This window comes from Sapajus apella, unplaced genomic scaffold, assembly GCF_009761245.1.
Source record: "Sapajus apella isolate SASKATOON/1434 unplaced genomic scaffold, GSC_monkey_1.0 scaffold19, whole genome shotgun sequence".
Classification (NCBI taxonomy): domain Eukaryota; kingdom Metazoa; phylum Chordata; class Mammalia; order Primates; family Cebidae; genus Sapajus; species Sapajus apella.
Window position 1 is genome coordinate 19,978,577 of NW_022436959.1, and position 23,453 is coordinate 20,002,029.

The 23,453-nt window shown below is 34.7% G+C and overlaps 1 protein-coding gene across 1 annotated transcript in view; it reads right to left on the bottom strand.

The window, feature by feature from the left end:
* Positions 1–9,947: 9,947 nt before the first annotated feature.
* Positions 9,948–23,453, bottom strand: part of AHR (aryl hydrocarbon receptor) — a 45,552-nt gene continuing 32,046 nt past the window's right edge. The window contains exons 6-11 of the mRNA XM_032287051.1: positions 23,180–23,310; positions 19,937–20,139; positions 19,241–19,350; positions 18,439–18,580; positions 14,542–15,784; positions 9,948–11,595 (exon numbers count right to left, since the gene is read on the bottom strand). Of these exons, the coding sequence (XP_032142942.1) occupies positions 11,452–11,595; positions 14,542–15,784; positions 18,439–18,580; positions 19,241–19,350; positions 19,937–20,139; positions 23,180–23,310 (1,973 nt within the window). The 3' untranslated portion in view covers positions 9,948–11,451. The remainder of the gene's footprint in view (positions 11,596–14,541; positions 15,785–18,438; positions 18,581–19,240; positions 19,351–19,936; positions 20,140–23,179; positions 23,311–23,453) is intronic.

Sequence of the window (23,453 nt, forward strand, 5' to 3'; positions counted from 1 at the left end):
ATTATAGGAGTCTATTATCCAAATCTTGTGTTACTTTCTTTTTAAACTGAAATATTCTCATAACTTTTTAAACATCCAATTTGCAATTTAAGAATTTTCAATACATACACAAATGTAAGAATAAATTTTGTTAGATTTTGTGCAGAGGCACATGCTAATTTTTCAGAAAATATGGAATTCTGAAAAGAACAGAGTCATCTTGAATATCCTTTAATAGATGGCACAAATGTCCAATGGGAGACATTTAATTTCTTATCTCACTTGAATCAAGGAGAGAAACCTCCTGAAAGACTGGTCAAATGGCCAAATCATTCTAAAATCTGGTTATATTAATTTACTATACAAATAAGAGGCACTTTAGACTGAATAAGCATTAAATATCTTATATTCTAGCCTCATTTTCCACAACCATGGGAATAGTAACTCCTCAATAGATTCTACAACAGTAATCCTGCCTTATTCCTTGGGATTAACCCACAGTTAAACATAGAAACTAAGGGAAATTGCATATCCTTGATGCATGTAGTTAAACCAACCAATGGTTCAACACTTATCATATCCTGTCAAAGACTACCATGAGTCCAATCTTTGATGTCATCAGTTACTAGCTGTGTGGTGTTTAATAATGTTGGATTCACCCTTTTTCATAACAACTCACATTCTAGCCTAGTATTCAGAATCAATTCTGATAATGAATGTAAAATTTCTGTGCAAATAAAGTTGTGAGCAAATATATGCTGCACTGTGTCCAAAAAAGAGGAGCTTTTGTGACAGTTTTTGGGACAGTTTTCTCCTTTAATGGACTTTTCTTTGACCTTACTGGATAATATGTACATGCAGGTAAAAACTTGTTTTTTTCATATACAAACATCTTAATATGTATAGCTGTAAAATGTGTCCCCAAAATAGCTTCAATTTTAAATGCAGAACTAACACTTAAAGATGTGTAACTGACATTGTTTATGTAATGTGTAACTCACTGTAATACAGTCATTTTTCTTCCAGGAATCAGGCCAACATGTAGGATTATTTGCAAAGACCAGACATTTATCAGGACCTTTCTGCAGAAACACATGTGGGGCTGTAAGCAATGCATTTCCTGGCTTCTGACATGAGCTAAACATCTGCTCGAGGCAAGGCTGTAATGACACTGACTTGGCTATTCTTCCACATTTCTTTGCAATGCCAAGGCAAGGCTGGAGGCCATAAGGCACGACTGTCAGCCTCATCAAGTGGAGGTTCTTTTGCAGGTCCCAAGGCATCTGAGAGTGGAAAGGAGGGACAGGAAGTACTGCCAGACCTTCCTGGTCCTCCCCTGCAGAAGTTATAGACAGGAAGAGGTGCAGAAAACAGCTCTCCTATTTTTCTCTAGCAATGGAGGAGTAAATGAATCTCTTGCTTTGTTAAGATCTGTAACTATTGCATTAGTATCCCATGGCTGCTGTAACAACTTACCACAAATTTAGTGGCTTAAAACACACAAATGTATTATCTTAATAGTACTAAAATCAAGGTGCTGATAGAGCAGCCCTTCTGGTGGCACTAAGGGAGAATTAGTTTCCTTGCCTTTTCTAGGTTTTAGGAGCAGCCTGCATTCCTTGGCTTGTGACCCTTCATCTTCAAGGCCAGCATCATAGCACTTTCGACTATCTCCCTCTCTGACCTCTGCTTCCCCTCCTCTACCCTCCTTTTATAAGGACTCTTGTGATTATATTAGTACATTCCCATCTCACCATCCTTAACTTAATCACACATGCTAAGTACCTCTTCTGCCTATCTCAACTATCTTAGTCATGGCTTTTTTATGGCTTTTTTTTTTTTAACTGTCTTTTAAACATAAGATTGCATTGTTTTTTAAAAAAAATACTTCTAGCTTAATCATGTGTAAGACTAGGATACTTATATTAAACTCATGCGGATGTAGTGAGTAAATGAAATAACCTAAATTAAGCAACTGGCAGAAAAACAGAGCAAAACACTTATATGATGCTCTTAGGTCTTTTATTTGAAAGAGCTTTTAATTAGCAGGTACAAAGCCAAGGTCTGTCTCCACCACTACCTCTGTGGCATGAAAAGGCTACTTTGCTTCTTTGGCCTTCATTTCCTCAACTCTAAGTGTGTAAGTTGAGTTTTCTCATCATCCTGTGAGAATTGGTAATAATGATTCAAGTTTTAATATGACCCCACCTTTGAAAGGAAGGACTTACAACCTCCTCGCAGTCTCACCGTTTTATTTTTATAAAGGTATTAAGAGGATGCTTCACATGGATTTACTCAATGAACAGTCTCAGGTCTTTCCGACTGGGGCCACTTTGGTTTACTCTGGTCCAGCAAGGAAAAAAGACAATATGTAGGACAGAATATAACAGATGATTTAAGACAATTGTGATTGGGAACATTAAAGAGGCCAAAAAGCAAAGAATTTCATAGACATTGCAAATAACCATAAGTTAAATAACAGCCTCTGGAAAGCCAGGATTGAAACCATCATTCATAGCCATCGTCCTTTTACTAAGCCACTACTTCTACACTGAACCAATTCATCTTCTGTAAAGGCTCCAAAGTTTTGTCAACATTTAATCTAACGACCCTCATAGATAGCACAGTTCACTTCCAACGTTCTCTCTGTATCATTGCATTTACTTTCTGTGTCCTTATTTGGATAATTTAAATCCTACCATAAAAGAATATTGGCAGTTTACATCAAAACTTTAAAAAAAGGCAAGTGATATCAAGACGGATGTAACAAATGAAGTAGGAATAGCAATAAGGCTAAACACACAAACTTTTGTTTGAAATAAAGGCAGAAGCAAGCTGTTGCATATAAGTACAAAACTGAATTCTGTGCTTCCTGGAAATGTAAACAAAAAGTAAACAAAATAAATTATAGAGAATTTTGCCAGACAGAACAAGTATTTTTAAAGTGTGAACCCTGACTTACTTCCACACCTCACAGATCTGACGTAGAAGCCACTGAACAAAATAATGGGCAATGTAAAGAACCCCTAGAAAAAGATTTTACCAAATGGGTGAAACTTCAAATTTGCCTTAAAATGATGATGATGATGATGGTGGTGATGTTGATACAAAAATATTTTTCCTATATGAGGTTTCCATGAAGAATGAATTTTCCTTCCTTTTTTTGTTTTGAGATTTAGTTTTGCTCTTGTTGCCCAGGCTGGAGTGCAATGGCTTGATCTCGGCTCACCTCAACCTCTGCCTCCCAGGTTCAAGCGATTCTCCTGCCTCAGCCTCCCAAGTAGCTGGGATTACAGGCATGTGCTGTCATGCCTGGCCAATTTTGTATTTTTAGTAGAGACAGTGTTTCTCCATGTTTGTCAGGCTGGTCTAGAATGCCTGACCTCAGGTGATCTGCCTGCCTAGGTCTCCCAAAGTGCTGGAATTACAGGCATAAGCCACCACACTTGGCTGAAGAAGGATGAATTTTCTTAGCCTGTTGCCTCATTAATATGAGTAGAAAAGGGTGGGGTCCCTGGCTAGGGTTCCAGCCTCAAGCCTTAAGCGGCAGCCCTAAATGAGAACTTCACATCCTTGTTTTCCCACCTGAATGCTGCCTTTTCCAAAACCACCTTGGCCTGCTCCACCCACCCCACCCCCCACCCTGTACCCATAAAAACCCCAAGCTTCACTGGCAGGAGAACAGATTGGAGAGGCAGAGAAGGAAAGAGGAGAAGTAACAGCCGATGTCAGATAAATGGCCTGACAGCAAGACTTCAGAAAAGAGTTTGGCCAGGCGTGGTGGAACTCCAAAGGAAGATTATCTTTCCACTCCACTCCCATTGAGAAATTTGCTGGAGATGGAGGGAGTAGTGTCAGAAACTGACCCCCTCGGGGTCTGTGGATCTGCCCAAGGTGGTGGTGGGGCTGTAGCTAGGGGTGGAAACCGGAGGCAGGACAGGGCTGTGCCTAGGATGGGTTTTTAAGCCTAAACTCAACAGCACAGGAGAGCTATTGGGGCCAACTTTATCTAGAAAGTTTTGATATCTTAAAGGTCACATACTAGCAGAGAAGGGCAGTTCACCTAATGGAGGCAGTTTTGCTTTTCAGGTGAGAGTTGGAAGTACAGTCAGGGTCATGGTATAGTCTGGGGCAGGCCTCCTTAGTCTGATAATTGCATCTTAAAACAAAGGATGTAAAGGACCTCTTCAAGGAGAACAACAAACCACTGCTCAAGGAAATAAGACACAAACAGATGGAAAAATATTGCATGCTCATGGTTAGGAAGAATCAATATTGTGAAAATGGCCATACTGCCCAAAGTAATTTACAGATTCAATGCTATCCCCATCAACCTACCTATCACCCTCTTCATAAAACTGTAAAAAAACACTTTAAACTTCATATGGAACCAAAAGAGAGCCCACATAGCCAAGACAATCCTAAGCAAAAAGAACAAAGCTGGAGGCATCACACTACCTGACTTCAAACTATACTACAAGGCTACAGTTATCAAAACAGCATGGTACTGGTACCAAAACAGACTTATAGACCAATGGAACGGAACACAGGCCTCAGAGGCAGCTCTACACATCTATAACCATCTGATCTTTGACAAACCTGACAAAAACAAGCAATGGGGAAAGGATTCCCTCTTTAATAAATGGTGTTGGGAAAACTGGCTAGCCATGTGCAGAAAGCAGAAACTGGACCTTTCCTGACAACTTACACTAAAATTAACTCCAGATGGATTAAAGACTTAAACATAAGACCTAACACCGTAAAAAACCTAGAAGAAAACCAATGAAAAACCATTCAGGACATAGGCATAGGCAAGGATTTCATGACTAAAACACCAAAAGCACTGGCAACAAAAGCCAAAATAGACAAATGGGATTTAATTAAACTCCACAGCTTCTGTACAACAAAAGAAACAATCATTAGAGTGAACTGGCAACCAACAGGATGGGAAAATTTTTTTGCAATCTATCCATCGGACAAAGGGCTAATAACCAGACTCTACAAATAACTAAAACAGATTTACAGGAAAAAACAAACAAACCTATTCAAAAATGGGCGGAGGACATGAACAGACACTTTTCGAAAGAAGACATATATGAGGCCAACAAACATGAAAAAATGCTCATCATCACTGGTCATTAGAGAGATGCAAATCAAAACCACATTGAGATACCACCTCACCCCAGTTAGAATGGCAATCATTAACAAATCTGGAGGCAAAAGATGCTAGAGAGGATGTGGAGAAATAGGAATTTTACATTGTTGGTGGTAGTGTAAATTAGTTCAACCATTGTGGAAGACAGTGTGGAGATTCCTCAAGGTTCTAGAAATAGAAATTCCATTTGACCCAGCAATCCCATTAGTGGGTATATGACCAAAGGATTATAAATCATTCTATTATAAAGACGCATGAACATGTATATTTACTGTGGCACTGTTTCCAATAGCAAAGACCTGAAACAAACCCAAATGCCCATCAATGATAGAGTGGACAGGGAAAATGTGGCACATATACACCATGGAATACTATGCAGCCATAAAAATGATGCATTCGTGTCCTTTGTAGGGACTTGAATGAATCTGGAAACCATCATTCTAAGCAAACTGACACAATAACAGAAAATCAAACACCGCATGTTCTCGCTCATAGGTGGGTGTTGAACAATGAGAACACATGGATACAGGGAGGGAAGCATCACACACTGGGGTCTGTTGGTAGGGAATGGGGAGGGAGAGCAGGGGTAGGGAGGTTGGAGAGGGAAAACATGGGGAGAAATGCCAGATATAGGTGACAGGCATGCAAACCACATTGCCATGTATGTACCTATGCAAAAATCCTGCATGTTCTGCCCATGTACCCCAGAACCTAAAGTGCAATAATATGTATATATAAAGATTATACTAACAATTTTCAAGAATTAATGAAAGAAGACCAAAAGGAAATCAGAAATCAGAAGAAAAGGAGCACCCAACGTTACAGGAGCCAAGGTAAGAAAGTCTCAAGGAATGAAGATTTCTTGACTTAATAGACCATTTGTACCTAGAAAACTGGGAATAAATTCAGACTGTGAAAGTTTAAGAAACAGAGATTGGTAAGGAAGTAAATTCAAATCTTAGCCAACTGCTCTTTCAAATGTATAGCAATTTAAAAAAGAAAGAAAGATCTAGTGGTAGTTGTATTTCCCTTTTAGAAGAGGGTTAGAAGACCTGGTGTTTGACAGATCAGTGGCATGAATATAGTTAGCACTGTTATACATTTCAAAATAGCTAGAACAACTTGGGTCTTCCTAGCATGAAAAGCAGATAAATATTTGATATGATGGATGTCTCAATTATCCTGATTTGATTATATGAATGCATCAAATTATTACATCGACCCTGAAAATACTTGTATCTATATAATTAAAAAATTAAAATATAAAAACTGGAGATATTCTGCCATTATAGAAGAGGAAAACCATAATAAGAACATATTTTAGGGAAAAAAAGAAAAAATTCACGTATTTAATGGCTGAAGATGCAACAAAAAGTCAGAGGTAAGGAAAATCTGAGGAGATAGTTGATGGAAAGAAATGCAAAAGGCAAAAAGTAAAAAACTGAAGATTATGTCAGACTGTTTTCAATTTCAGTGTCATTCTAGAGTGAGAAGATGAAAATACCTAGGGGTGGTGGTGGGGCAGAGACTGTTTTTATCTCTTATGTACAGAAGTGCAGTGGTAGTAGGCAGACCAGGGATTGACTATTTAATAGTTACAAGTCATGAGAAACCTGGCTCATTCTTCACCATCCTAGTTGATGGCTACTGTCATCATGGTTCAAGGTAGCTAGTGGGTCTCTAGATACACATGTGTTGGTTACAAAGAGGAAAAGCAGAAAGGCAAAAATGGCTATTTTAGTTGCATTAAGTCCCTTTAAGCAGCCTTCCTAGAAGTATTATATAAAATTTTTGCTTTCATATATTTGGGCAGAAGTTACGTCAGCTACACCTATCTACAAAGGAGGCTGGAAAATGTAGTCTTTTATTTCCTCAGGGTAACCAGTGAGAAGTCAGGGTTCTCTTACTAAGGAAAGGAAGACATCTCTATAGGCAATTGTCATTCTCGGCCACTGACATAAGGCTCTGTGGTGAAGCCAATTATTTCTGTGTTGTGACTTTCTCTAAGAAGACTGCATATCAGGAAACCAGTGTTTTGGCCAGGGCCATGGACTGGATCAGCAGCTACTAGTGAGTGAGTATATGCAGAATATAAGCAAAAATAATTCTGAAATCCTGAAACTGAGGTCCAGACTGATGGACTATGAAAGAACAATGTATACGCAAGGAGCACAAGGAGGGTGCAGAGCTAGTTGAATAGGAAGAAAGGGTTGGAAAAGGAAATACTAAGTTGACAGAGGTAAGGCAGTTACAAATGCTCAAATTCTGAGGTGTGGCTATACTTAGCTGGAACAGAAAAATAGGTTATTACAGTTGATGTGCAGAAGCTTTGAGAACAAAGCTATAAAGGCCATTGATAAGGATGACTTCAGGAGAGCAAGGAGGAAAGGAACGTTTTAGGAGGTTAAAAACCCAGATATTCATCAAATCAGTAGTTAGTGAGGATTGATGTCAATGTATAGCTTTACCTCCAAATGAGAAGAGATTGTGAAGATACAGGAAAAGGGTAATGAGACATAAACACTATGTGGCAATACAAAACTATTTTTATACAAAAATAATTTTAAAAAACTGTGGGAATTCAGGAACCTCTTCTCCTCACATACTGGAGGTAAGTCTAAGAGACCAAGGATAGAAGAATTGCTGAGGTGAAGGTACAGACAAACTTAGGATGATACCCTCAATTTTATTAGTAAAAACAAGGTAAGGTCATGTGCAGACAGTGAAAGAAGTTAGAGAGGTGTCACCCAGTCCTGTCAGTGACCAACATCCCTGGGTTGGTGTTTGGTAGCGCTGGTAAAATTAGACAAGCTAGTCATTCATGGTGACAGAAATCATCAGAGATGCACTCAGGTAATCAGGATTTTTACTTGATTTTTTTCAGATAGTTAAAACTAAATATTTTATGTAACTCTTAAAGACTCAGGGTTACTCTAAAATGTTCAGAATTAAGTATGATGCTAACTTACAATCTGCTTATTGAGAAAAATACCTAATTGTAAAGAACAAATACAAAACTAATAGAAAAATGACTGTCATGAGAATGAAAACATTTTCTCAGGAATTTTTCTTCAATCAATTCTAATTGCAGAATTTTTCATGATATTCAACACTTATAAATTTAAAGCCAAAGGCTTCTGTATCATTTATACTTATTAAACAGAAAGACAAAGTTTGGGCAATGGTTTTTCTAAACTAAGTTCAAAAAAGCTAACAAGGGTTATTTCAAATTTCTTCATAAATATTCTTAAAATATTATTTATTAAAACGGAATTTTGGATTTTAATCAGATACAAACACTACTACACTGATAACACAGGGCTTAAAGAAAAAGTCCATTTCAGAAGCATTTTAATTTATAAAGCTACTCAAAGTGTTTTTTATGTCCAGATAAAGGCCAAACATTGGGAGGAAAAACTGTGTAAGAAGTTTATGAATTATTGACTTAATATATCTCTAAGTATTGCAGATTGCCCTCATCTAAAATAGTTATAATACTATAAGACATAATTTCCTTTAGGTGGACCAGAAAGAAGAATTTACATTAAAACATGTTATTCATATTTATTTTATTACATATATATTATTGTATACAACTTTGATAATAAGGATATTATAAATCATACTTTAAGCAAAAATCTATGCATGGCATATGTAAGCAGTAACATTTTGAAGCAAAAAAGCCATGAAAGCATTTACCTAAAATTTATTAACACTGAAAAACACTAGCTTGTGCATAGTAATGATTGAAAAATTCATAATACACTAGAATACTAGTAAGTCCTCAGGTATTGTAAGAAAAACCTGGTATAGGAAAAGACTAAATTAGACACATCCACATTCTTAGATGTGCATATCATCTAGAAATAAATCCCTCAGTGTGGCAGTGCACTAAGCATCCTTCCTTTGGCACTTATCAATACAGACAAAGATGTATTTGGTTTAATGTGGTTTTATCCTTAGATACATTTTAGTTATTTTATATAGATAAAAATATACAATATTGCTTTTAAAACTTTTAATTTTATAACTGTATAAGTGATTTATCATCATATTCACAACTAAAGAGCCTATTTTTCCACTTAACAATATGTCCAATAACTTGTGGAAGAGAGTAACAAAATTGGTTTATAGAAGACTTAAAAGGTTTAAATGTAAAAATAGAATATGAATCTAGACCACTGGTCTAAATCCTTAGATATCTCATGCTGGAAACAAATTATGAAATGTTTCAGACAAATTTTTTTCAACACAAGTTGATTATGCAGATTTAAAATTTTGACTGAAAATATTGAACTGACAGAGATTTTGTCTGAAGCCATTTTTAAAAACCATAATTTACTAAAAAAAAGTAAAATAAACGAAAATTGTATTTTAATACATCTCAGTTTGGGATTCCATCAGATTGTAAAATAAGGCATGCAAAATGTGTCTAAGCTCTTCAGCGCTCATATCTAAAGAAAAGAATAGCCGGGTGCAGTGGCTCACGCCTGTAATCCCAGAACTTTGGGAGGCCAACGCAGGAGGATCATCTGAGGCCAGGAGTTTGAGACCAGTCTGGCCAACATAGTGAAACCCCGTTTCTACTAAAAATACAAAAATTAGCTAGGCATGGTGGCACACACCTGTAATCCCAGCAACTCGGGAGTCTGAGGCAGTAGAATCACTTGAACCCAAGAGGTGGAGGTTGCAGTGAGTCGAGATTGCACCACTGCACTCCAGTCTGGGAGGCAGAGTGAGACTCTGTTTCCCTCCACCTCCACCCCCCAAAAAAAGAAGAAGAAGAAAAGAATAAAAAATGGTGGTATTTTCGCTTTTAAATCATTTCAGGACAGTAAAGTTAATAAAATGATTAATTTGCCTATTGGTAATGAAAATCATTGTATCATTAAAAACAACCTAATGTTTGTACGTAAAGGAACTATGTTAAAGCAGTTGGATTTATTACTTGATTTCTTAGAAAGACACATTGATAAAGGATGTAAAGACCCAACAAATTATTTAAGTGCATATATAAGGTATGGACTTCTTAAAACGAAAAACTGCATATATCTTACAAATAACTTTGTTCATTCTATCTATACAATGCACCATTCAATTCACTCATTACAATACTTTGCACCAAACATTGCTACCGGCAATCTTAACACTCCTCAAATATGAGAAAAACAAATAGTTTCCACTGTTCTAGGAAGCGAAATTTATAAAGTCAACACAATATATTATCAAGGATTATAGACCTAAAACAGTTTTTAAAGACAATTTATACACATTGAAATGGGTGCTTTGCTTAATAGAATTAAAAAGCTAGAAATAAAGCTTCTTGCAATTTAATAAACATGGTTGCAGTTAACAGCAGGTTTTTCATATTGCAACATTCAACTATCATCATGGAAATTTCAATAAAGATAAACAGTGGTATATTTATTTCTTCTGAAAACACTGTTGAAGAATTTAAGTGCTATTATATAATAATTAAGAAATAATTTGGAAAGACATTTTACTTTAAAATTTTTTCAACATAAGGCACATAGCAACATTTATAGTCTAGAAACAACTAAATTATGAAATAAATAATTATTTTTTCAATCATTATTTGCCCTTTACCTGAAGTAAGTAGGGGAATAGGACAGTTAAAACAGGCCAGAATAAAATGGTTGGATTTAGGAAATACAAAGAATATTTGTGCACAGAAAATAATTTAAAAAAGAAAAAGAATACTTTATATAAAATATACATCCTACAGTGTTATAGGTAGAAAAGTGTGAGGCACTTAGATTAACAGTGAAGGAGGAAAGCACTGAGATTATCTTTTTATAAAAAGCACCAAATCATTTCTTTTAACATCCAAGATAAAAGCAGAGGCTAAAATGATAGGAAAAATGAGTTTAGTTCTATAACTTTGTATTTGGAAAACTAATAAGAATCCAGAAGTTCAAAACTCAAAGTATTTTATTTTTATTCTGACAGAAATAATTCAAATAGAGAATGTTTTCTAATTTAGAAGAGTCTTCAAGTTTCCCTGAATAAGTTTTGCATATTTTGTGATGCTCAGAATAATGTGAACTGTAGATAGTATCTCACTACTCTGTGGCAGCACACTTTCTACACTAATGACTACAGTATATGTAATTTTGATATCATTTTGAAAATTCCTTTTCTAAAAACAGAAATTAAAATTTGTTTGGAAGAATTGTGAAGAGCATGCATCAATGCCTCCATGTGAACTTGCTGACGTCCAACAGTGACAGTTTTATTATTCCAATCCTTTACAAACTACTTGAATCCAAAAACCAGGGTCAAAACTGGGCTTGGAATTACAGGAATCCACTTGATGTCAAATCAGGAAAAGGTGTGGCTTCTGATGGATGATGAAGTGGCTGAAGATGTGTAGTAGTCTGAGTGTTATTTATGCTATTTAATTCAGCTGGATATGTTTCATTTAAAACTCCATTCTGAAACTGAAAACAAAAGTAGTGATGCAACTTACTGGAATCGATCTTCCAAGTATCTTAAGCCATTAAATAACATATTAACATGTATTTTTAAAATCTTACCCCTGAGACTTGTGAACTTCAAGTTCCTTTACTGCTACTAAATTTTAAATCTTTCATACAGTGAAGACATACCTGAGGACATATTATGTATTAGCTGCATTTATAACCTGTTTTTTTTTTTTTTTCATTAATTTGACAGGAAATTTTGAACATGGTACAGATGAGTGATACAGCTTCCCCATTTCAGACTGCCTTTGGATCAGACAGGAATTGATGGGTCAAAGAGCATCAGTCAGGAATTATAGTTGACCAGGTATCAAGTTATAGGTGTCAATGAATTGGTTATATTCAGAAATCTTACACTGGAATGCAAAACTTTTCCAAAAAAGGCATCTTCTGATTTTCTAAATATTCTTAAAATATTACACCACAGGTATGATTTCCTTAACCGATATCTTATTCATAATATACTTTTAATTAATGAATACTGCTGAAAGCATAGTTCTAATTACAGAATCAAGTTACCAAAAGAAAATACCCTTTCTTGTTTTCTTACACTGCAATGAATCTGGTTTCTGTAACTGCAAGTAGACAAAAAGAAGAAAAAAAAAGGAAGGACATGAAGATGCATAACTCTGTACAGTTTTATAGATTATAGAGCCTTTATATTTTAGTCAGCGTATGTTCTGGAAACATTAAAACAAATTAAAATTATAACCTTAATTGTTTCAAATAAAATCTACCTTTCTAAACCTTAGGTAACATTAGGCTTCAGTAATGAAAATATTGATTACAAATCCTCCAAAACAAATAAAATCTATAGCAAAAATCATATAACCTGATCTTCAATGAATGGCAACTCTGCAAATTTTTTAAATAAAAAATTAATAGTACTTGTTCAGATAATGGTGAGTTTTAGATGAATTTTTCTCATTACTCATAACACAACTCATGTCAGTTATTCTCTTTAAACATACTGTACAGAGCAGTGTCATCCAATAGAAATATGTGAGCCACATACAGAGCTTAAATTTTTGACTGCAGTAGATTAAATAAAATACATTACTAAAGTTAATTTTACCTGTTTCTTTTTACTTTTTTTAATGTGGCTACTGAAAAAATTAATCATTTCAGCAAGAAATCAATAATAAAAGATAAGATAGTTTACATTCCTTTTTCAAGCTAGGTCTTCAAAATCCAATGTGTGTTTAACACAGCAGATCTCAATTTGGACTAGCCACATTTCAAGTGTACAACAGCTACTCAGTGGCTCAATACTGAGTGTCTTAGCTCTGTAACATCTACTCTGGAGCATATGTAGGTCTACAGAATTATCTGGTTATTCACAAAGAAGCAATACAAAGTAGTGAGGGGAAAACACTGCAAAGAACTTATGTGGTACGAATGCAACTCCTTATTCAAAATGTAATTTTACAGAATTAACTTCTGTAAAATTTGCTTTACTCAAGAGTAAAATATACTTTCATAGCAATTTTGTGAGATTGTCTATAATTGAATATTATTCAATTTTAATAAAATTGAAGGATGTAAGGAGTAAGAAAAATCTTCACCATCCTTTTCTATTAAAAAGCTCATAAACAAAATATGACAAACAAAATGTATGAAGAATCAGACAAACATAACGTATGAAAAAAGCCAGACAGTACAATTAAGGATAAAGATTCAGGTCATACTTTTAATTATTATACTCGAATACAGAGTAAACAGGGGTCAAGGAACTTAATTTTAGTCAAAATATTCTTTAAAACTAAGCTTAAATATACTCTAAAATGAACTAAATATTTTCTAATGGAAAAGCATAAATGCAAACATGATGTATTCCTCAGTGGCCAGAGATAGCAGCTATTAACACTATGCTACCTTTTTTCATTTAAGTGATCATTTTAAGATTTAAAGTGTGGCTGAGGCGGGTGGATCACGAGGTCAAGAGATCAAGACCATCCTGGTCAACATGGTGAAACCCCGTCTCTGCTAAAAATACAAAAAATTATCTGGGCATGGTGGCGTGTGCCTGTAATCCCAGCGACTCAGGAGGCTGAGGCAGGAGAATTGCCTGAACCCAGGAGGCGGAGGTTGCGGTGAGCCGAGATCGCGCCATTGCACTCCAGCCTGGGTAACAAGAGCGAAACTCCGTCTCAATAAAAAAAAAATAAAAAAAATAAAAAAAAAAATAAAGTGTGCTCACTGCTAGAAGGATTCTGATGACACATTTAAACAACAAAAATACACTGTCAAGCTTGATTTCCGTGACAGAAAGCTAGCTGAGTTATCTCTTTTAAGAAAGCCAGAAAGGAAACAAAGTGATTCTGCCTTAAAGGATAAAATGAGGATAGGGCAGGTAATGTGGAGGAATAGCTAGAGAACATGGAGGTCTGCCTAGGACTTAATTCCAGGGATATAATCTAGGACAAAGGCATTGTAAGAAAGCACACTTACATTTGAGTCTAACTCAATTTCAAACACATAAAAAAATAGAGCCTGGAAGAAACTATTCTTAAAAATTGCAATATGTTTTTAAAGTTTGAATTTTTTAAAGCCATGTAATTTTTAAAGAATCCAGAAAGAATAAACGAAATTACCTATTTTAAACGTAATACTTTTAAAAACTAATTTCACCTGGTAATTTAGGTCATCTTACATTAAGGACACATTTACGTTGCTTTAGCCCTTGATACCTTTTCCCTCATGACTCAGGTGAGTGACATATTAGCAACATACTGGAAAAAGTACAGGCTTATGAAAAAAAGCGTAGTCACAGATATAATGAAAAATGCTGTCTCCATGAATGCTGTAGATAATAAATCAGCTGACATAAAAAATGTGTAACATGTCTATTTATAAGGTGACAAGAATCACTGAAAGATTTATTCAGTTTGATAACACCCTTACCTTGTTTAAAAATGCCTGTTGACCTGGCAGTACTGGACTGTACTGCATCTGACCCACATGGGTGTGCTGAGGTTCTGGCTGGCACTGATACATCGACACAGACCCGGCATAACATGTCTGAGGGGTTACTATGGCTGACTGTGGATTTAATCCATGGTTTTGGTTTTCAGGAACTTGTAAACAAGTGACAAATTCTTCTAAACTAGAAGTAGTGGGGTATGGGGATGGTTCAAAACTCCCCATAGGATAGTCCAGCTCTGTACATTTGGAATGTTGTGGTAATACAGGCTGATTACAGGAAATAAAGTTCTGTGTATAAGGCATAGGATCAATTTCAGATTTGTAGGGAAACTCTTGATTGATCCCATGCACATCTGAAAAGACATTATACTGTTGGAGGTCTTGCTGAGGACAACTGAAAGGCACGAATTGGTTAGAGTTCCAGTTTGCAAACATGCCATTAACTTGCATATGCTTCATTTTCTGACACAGTTGTTGCTGTGGCTCCGCTACTACTTGGTGATGCTGTTGCTGCTGTTGCTGTTCCAGCTGTAGGTGTTCCTGTACCATACAGCTTGAATTCAGGGCCAGGGACTGTTGCTGTTGGTAATCTGAAGGTACGAAGGCAGACTTATTTAAAGAATCTTGGATATATGTCAGGATTTCATCTGTTAGGTCAATGTCTCTGAAGTCAACCTCACCAGAAAAATCATTTCTGAAAAATTTTTCATTCTGCATGTGTTTGATGTCTTCAAGATCAATGCCTAGGTTTTTCATAATGCTGTATAAGTCACTGTTTTTACTATCTTGAAAGAGCCCTGGGTGACCTCCAGCAAATGAGTTTACATCCTGAGACTGGTCAATTTGCTCATGTTTCAGGATAGTATCATTTCCCATTGATGTAGTATTATCTTGCCAATTTCTGCATTCATTCATAGATTCATTAAAACAATTGTTTTCAAAAGGTGCAGCACATGAAGTACTTGAAGCAGGATAGAGATAAATAGACTCATCTTGTTGCATCATGGCAGCCAGGAGGGAACTAGGATTGAGAGACTCCTTGTTTAGAGTTGATTTGGTAGCAGAATCTTTTCCACTCGTGCCATTTTTAGTCCTTAGTGGTAAGGGATCCATTATGGCAGGAAAAGGGTTGGTTACCTCATATAATACAGCTTCTCCAGTGGTAAACATAAAAGGCAACTTCATATTTCGTTTTCGTAAATGCTCATTTCCTTCCTCATCTCTAAAATTGTGTATAAAAGAGTCTTAATAAAAATTATAAACATTTCAAAATAAATTAAAAAAAGAAAAACAAGCAAAATACATAATTGAATTCAGAAAAGGACATATTTTATTTTCACCTCAATTATTCTCATGAGTAGTGCCATAAAATTGTTTTTCAGACAAGCATATTTAAATAATTTAATTTTTAAAAAATAACTTAATTAATTCCATGGTCAGGTTATAGCCTACCTGACATCCTATAGAAAAAATAAATTTGTGTGGAATAAAGATCTACACATAAAAACAGACTACAAGAATTTAGGCGCCAGATGTGGCAGTGCATGCCTGTAATTGCAGCACTTTGGGAGGCTGATGTGTGTGATTCCTTAAGCCCAAGATTTTGAGACTCACCTGGGCAACATGGCGAGACCCCTACCTCTGCAAAATAATAAAAGTTAGCCTGACATGGTGGCACATGCCTACAGTTTCAGCTACTGGTGAAGCTGAGGCAGGAGGATTGCCTGAGCCTGGAGGTTAACCCTAACCCTAACCCTAATGAGCCACATTTGTGCCACTGCATTCTAGCCTAGGTAACAGAGTAAGATCCCTAGCTCAAAACAAAATTAAAAAATTTACGAATTAGAAATTTAAGAATCTGAAACAACTAACCTCCCTAGTAAAACCCAGAATCTATAAAGACATTATTGGCATAATTGGTAATTGAAAATTATTTAGTATTAATTAAAGTGTTTGTATTTTTGCAAGAGAATTCTTAAGGCATAAAGAAACTATTTTTAACACATATAATGTATTTATAATTTAATATATGTATAAAATTTCATATCTATAATAGGTAAAAAGCTCCAATAGAGTCTAGGAGAGAGGCAAACAACTCAAGAAAAACAGGTAAATGATAATACAAACTTGTAATTCAAAAAAAGAAAAATGTCCTAGAAAGATGTAAAAAGATGCCCTCCCTCAGCAATAAGTAAATGAAAACAACTAACATGTCTTATAACAGAAGCACACAAAATATTAACAAATGTATAGAAATATGAACACGATTAACAAACTAGACTTCTGAGATATAAAAATAACACCATACTCCCAAAAGACAGAATATGTATTCTTCACAAGATTACATGGGATATTTTACCAACACAGACCATGTGTTAGATTATAAAATAAGCCACCACAAATTTCAAAAAATCTGAAGTCCACTCAGAGAATGTTTTCTTACTACAATGGAATTAAGCTAAATGTCAATCACAAAAAGGCAACTAGAAAAATCCCCAAACATCAAAAAGTAGAGTAACACCATATTTATAAATAATTCACAAATAAAAATCAAATGAAAAGAAAATTAGCCAGTATTTTCAATTAAATAATAAAAATAAGACAGCAAAAGATGAGGGTTGTTGTTTAAGTGTTGTACTTAAAGGGAAACTGATATAATGTTTAAGTATATACATATTTTTGAAAGTTAGAAAAAATTATATATTATACCTAAAGAAAGCAGAAGGAAGAAAATAATAATGAGCAGACAAAATTAAAATGACAAACAAATGTGTAAAGTAGAAAAAAAAATCAATCAACCAAAAGTTGGATCTTAATAAAGACTAATAAAATCTAATCTAAAAAAAACTGCCTTCTAGAAACATTGATCAAAGGAGAAGAGACAAATTTGTAGAGGTACACACATACCCATGCATTCATATACTTATGTACACACATATGACTGTACTTCCATGGGTACTTACAAACATACACATTCACCATGTTCATGGGTTCAAAGACTCAGTATTAAAAAGATGTTAATTCTCCCCAAACGATCTACAGTTTCAATGTAATCCCACTAAAAATCTCAACAGATTTTTAGACAACTGCTTTCTAAAATGTATATGGAATTATAAAGGGCAAAGAAGAGTCAAGGCAATCTTGAACAACAACCAAAAAAAGGCAAAACAAATCAAATGAAGACACAGTCCGGCATCAAAATTTATAATAAAGACAAAATAAGACAGTGTAATGCTGGCACAAAATAGACAACTACATCAATTGAGCTATTAACAGGACAACAGAATCCAGAGAGAGAACAACAGACAAAATTCCCTGATTAAAATACAGTGCAGTGGGGAAAAGATGACCTTTTTAGTAAACCATCTTTTCAATGTTACTGGTCAATTGGGTACACATATAAGGGCTGCGAGGAGTCAATCTTAATCCTTACCTCAAGCCACAGACAAAAGTCAGTTCTCCAGAGCAGGAGAAAACATTCATCATACAAATATTTGACAAAAGACTCATTTGCAGCATATACAAGAAACTCTTAAGATCACTGCTGTATTTAGAGAACATATTCTAAAAAAATCATTGTTATATTTTTCTTTTGTATTACGAACGACATTAGCTTTTCACATGCTCAGGATAAAACCATAGAGTGTTCTTTTAATATTCTTTCTGTAGCTCTGCACAGGTAGGTGATCAATAAAGTTTGTCAATTGTATCTTCTCAATGTCTCTCACCTGTGCTCTTCTTACTAGACAAATTACATTAACTTTTCAATTTTTATTTCCTGACTAAATTCTGACTGAATTACTTTTATGCTTTCACATAAGAGGACTTATAAAAACAACACTGATAACAAAAACAGAAAACATTCTTTGTGCTTACGTCAGCGGTCTCTGAGTTGCAATGATATAATCCGGTCTTCCATTTTTATAAAGCAAGCGTGCATTAGACTGGACCCATGCCCATCGATTGTTTTTTGTAAGAAGTCGGAAAACTATCATGCCACTTTCTCCAGTCTTAATCACTAAAATAAAATTTAAAAATTACAATATGAAACTCCAAATCAATATATTGAAGGATATTCCTAAAAACAAAGCTCTTGTGACATAGTTCTGGATGTATTTCCTTTATTCTCAAAGATAATAAGTTTTAAACACAAAATATTATAAGGCACATAAGGAGTTTTTTGGAGTTTCTTCCCCATTTCAGACTAAATTTATTATTTTAAATGTTAAAGGAAAGATTATGCACTAGACAATTCTAGTAACACAGGAAAGTATAGAGAGAGCAGAAATTGGGGAAAAAAGATTAAAACATTTTCATTTTAAATAGGGAATGTTTTCCTACAGCCTAATACTTTATAATTTTAAAGTAGAATTATTAATACTGTTATTGTTAAAATATTAACATAGGTTTATGAATTGATAATAACTGAAGAATTCCCAAGCAAAATTTCATGGGCCACAATGGTCATTTTTCAGTAACTAAACTACAATATTTCTGGATGGCAGGTGTAGACAAGTTAATGAACAGAGTGTAACCCTGGTTAATCATAATGATAAGTTGCTAAGTAGAAGTTTATCCATATAGTTTACTTAAATGCGTTACATTACATAATTTGAAACACGTACTACAGCATATGCTGGCTTTTTTTCTGACGTGTTCATAAGGAACTACGACTTACTCCGGATATGGGACTCGGCACAATAAAGCATGTCAGCAGCATGAAGAAACTGATATCCTGATCCTCTTGTGCACAGCTCTGCTTCAGTATATCCTAAAACAATTTTTCCTCTGTTTAAAATAAAGGTAAAATAAGAATGAATTTAGATTTAATGTAAATGAAATAACCAAGATAAATTCATTGTTTTTACGCTAGTTTCTGCCAAATGTGTTAGTTACAGTTAGAATTTTACATGAGTAAGTAGATGCAAAATTAAACACATCTATGTAAACCGCTCTTCTTTGCTTATGGCTGCAAATTTCAGTTTCAGCCTACTTTTTTTTCCTGAATAAAAACATGGAAATCAGTAAGCTAAAACTGAACCTAATAGAGCAGATGTATGGATAACAGAAAATCTTTAATAACATTTGTGCCATTTAAAAATGTAAAAGAAACCAACAATAAATGTCATCAGAAGAACAAATTTTACTAATATATAAGAACATCATCATTTGAGACAAGTATTGCAAAAAATTAAAAGGATGATTTGTGAGCCTGATGAAATTATTTTACTTTAAAAGGCTATACTGAAAGAACAGCCAATCTAATAATAAACAATATTACATACAGTCTATACTGTATGTTTTACGTGCTAAGAGAGACTTACTGAAACATAGTGTACATCCAATAAAATAGAAGTGAAAAAGTCTCACTTACTTGGCATCACAACCAATAGGTGTGAAGTCTAGTTTGTGTTTAGTTCTAAAGATAAAATTTTTGGTCCGGATTTCAAGTATGGATGGTGGCTGAAGTGGACTAGCTATTGCAAACAAAGCCAATTGAGGTGGAAGTATTGATCCATCTTTCCCTTTCTTTTTTTGTCCATGAAGATACTTTAACCTCCCTTGGAAATTCATTGCCTTAAAAAGACAAAAAATTAAAAAATGTTCATTAAAATTAACAATATAAAACAGTTCCTTTTAAAAAGGCTCCATTACGGCTGCCTCTAGGGTTCTTGATAATTCCATAAATGTTCCTAAAACTGAGAATGGTTAGTTTCTTTCATTCCTCTCTCCATGGGAACCTCATTAAAACTATCCCAAAGAGTAGTATGAGAAATATTGTAAAGGGATAAGTGAAGCACTCCTTGTTTCTAACGTCATAACATGAATACCTGTATCATTTTCCGAGCTTGCCATTACCCTATCATTTTCACCTTGCACAGCTCCTTGCACACCACGCAATCAATATATCCTGAATGGTGATAAAGTCCTAAAGTAAACACTCATTTTCAAGCATACATGAACTGTATCACAGCTCATAGCATACTGCACAGTTCAGAGTAATGTTTTCTATAGAGACAAAATATAATTTTATTAAAACACTAAAATGAATCATCATGAAAACATAGAAAGAATGCAGAGCTCTACTGAGCAAAGATATAGAAGAAATTTAGAGGACAGGGAAAACGAAGGTGATTTAAACATGAACATGATATATTTATTTGGTTAAAACAGTATCAATCAGTCCAAGGGATGATTCTGACATCAAAATAATAACAGCACAGGGAGAAGAAGACCCTCTTGCAAACAGATACTGCACCTCAGACATATAGTCACATGTCACTTAACAAAAGGGGCATGTTTTGCGGAATGTCCTTAGGCAATTTCGTCATCCTGTGAACATCAGAGGGTAGGTACACAAACCTTGATGGTATAACTTACTATGCATCTAAGCTATACAGTATAGCCTATTGTTGGTAGGCTACAAACCTGTATAGCATGCTATCGTACTGAATATTTTAAGCAACTGTAACACAATGGTAAGTATTCTATCTAAACATAGAAAACATACAGTAAAAATAAAATATAAAAGACAAAAAATGGTATACCTGTACAAGAGAACTTACTGTAAATAAAGCAGGCAGGACTGAAAGTTGCTCTGGTTTAGTCAGTGAGCGAATGAGTGGAGAGTGAATGTGAAGGTCTGAGACATTACTGTACACTACTATAGAGTTTATAAACACTATACACTTAGGTTATGCTGAATTTATAAAAAAATTTTTCCTTTCAGCCAGGTGCGGTGGCTCACATCAGTAATCCCAGCACAGCTTACTGTAACTTTTTTTACTGTATAAACTTTTACTTTTTGACTCTTTTTACTTTTGACTCTTTTGTAACAACAAACACAGTGTGCAGTCATATAAAAATATTTTCTTTCTTTGTATCATTATTCTATAAGTTTTCTTCTATAAATTTTAATTTTTTACGTTTAAAACTTTTTGTTAAAAACTAAGACACAAACCCACGCATTAGCTTAGGTCTGCACAGGATGAAGATCATCAATGTTCCTATCTTCCACCTCTACATCTCATCCCACTGGAACATCTGCAAGCGCAGTGACATGCATGGAGCTGTCATCTCCTGTGATAACAATGCCTTCTTTTGTAATATTTCCTGAAGGACCTGCCTGAGCCTGTTTTACAGTTAACCTTACTCTAAAACAATGAATAAAATAATAATTAAAAGTATAATAAAGTAAATAATAAAGTAAAATAATGAATAGTAAATACATAAATACATAGTGATTTATTATTTTCAAGTATTATGTATTGTACATAATTGCATGTGCTATACTTTTTATATGACTGGCAACACAGGTTTGCTTCCATCAGCATCACCATTAACATGTGAGTAATGCTATGATGTCATTAGGTGACAGGAATTTTTTGGCTACATTATGATCTCACGGGACTACCATCACATACGTGGTCTGTCATTGACCAAAGCATCATTATGCAGCATGATACTCTACATACTAACTGTTCATGAGCATTAATACTGGGAAAATTATCTCAAAGCACAATTCTAACTATGGGTCAGCAAAATTCTCTTCAGAAATAAACACACAAACAAAAACTATTGCTTGAAAATGCTTAAGATTCGACTATCTGATTCAAATTCCTTATAATTCACAAAAAGAATACACAATATACTTTGTATTCTCTTCCAGTGTATTTGGTGACATGAGCTGTTTAAGGATACAACTGAGAGAAGAGACAAACCCAATCTGAGTAATCCTAAGCTGCTTCCTACAGTCAACTCCCATGCAGGTGTTCAGACTTTGCAACAAGAAACATCGTCTCCTATCAGATGATGACTCTATAATCGTGAATATACAATCATTTTTCTATGTGGCAGATATTTGAGACATGTGGAAAGGCCATAATTTTTCTGTCTAGCAGGCATTAAATGCCCAGATGGTAAGCATCCTGAACTAAAAAAGGGCTACATAATTCTCTGAAACCTTAAAAATCCTAAAATAGTCAAAATACAAGGCTTCATGTTATTTCACTCAATCTTTGTTACTATATCCTAAAGAATAGTTTTCTGAGTTATAGAAGATAGTCAAAATCAGAAATAATAATTATTTTAAAATGTTACCTTCCTTTATCAAATTATTTGGTAGCAAACTTTTTAAAGCTGAAATCAAAGATAACCAAAGAAAACTGGCTTCACTTAACTTTTTTTTTCCTATAGCTTAATAATGTCAAATCAAACTAAATTTAGGCTGAAGATGCCTCTGTTCCTTGAGTCCTTACCAAGGAATTGCAACTTCATTTACTATATAAACTAAGGGAAGGCCTAACAGTAGGAGTAAACTTCTGTAACCAAATAGCTGAGTTTCAATCAGTCACAGGTGGTCCACTGATCAGATCATATTCAAATAAGGCAAACCCCAAACTGTAATCAATCAAGCTATTTTTGTACCTCACTTGCATTTTCTGTCCATAAATGCTCCAGCCCATGTTTTTAAGTAAGCTCTCTGAACCTCTCTGGTTCTGAGGGCTGCCTGATTTTGGAATCGTTCTTTGCTCAATTAAATTTTTCTAAATTAAATTTGCCTCAAATTTTTATTGTAACAATAGTAAAGCCAGTATCATAAGATTTTGTACCTTACCAGAAAACCAGATGAATTATCCAGCAGACACCTTAGACGACATATGAAGCACCTCTCCATAAAAGGAGAGTTTTCTGGAGGAAGCTGGTCTGCGTTATAACAGACTACTGGCTGGGGGAGACCAGGAGCTTCTGTTGAAATAAAGGCAAAACAAAAATTACTTTCCATTTTGCTGTAAAATTAAGCATTTGAATAGGTAAAATTTGTGTTAATTTCTAAACTGGAGTCTGAATTCTGAATACAAAAAAAAATCATTTTCAGAAGAGCTAATGAC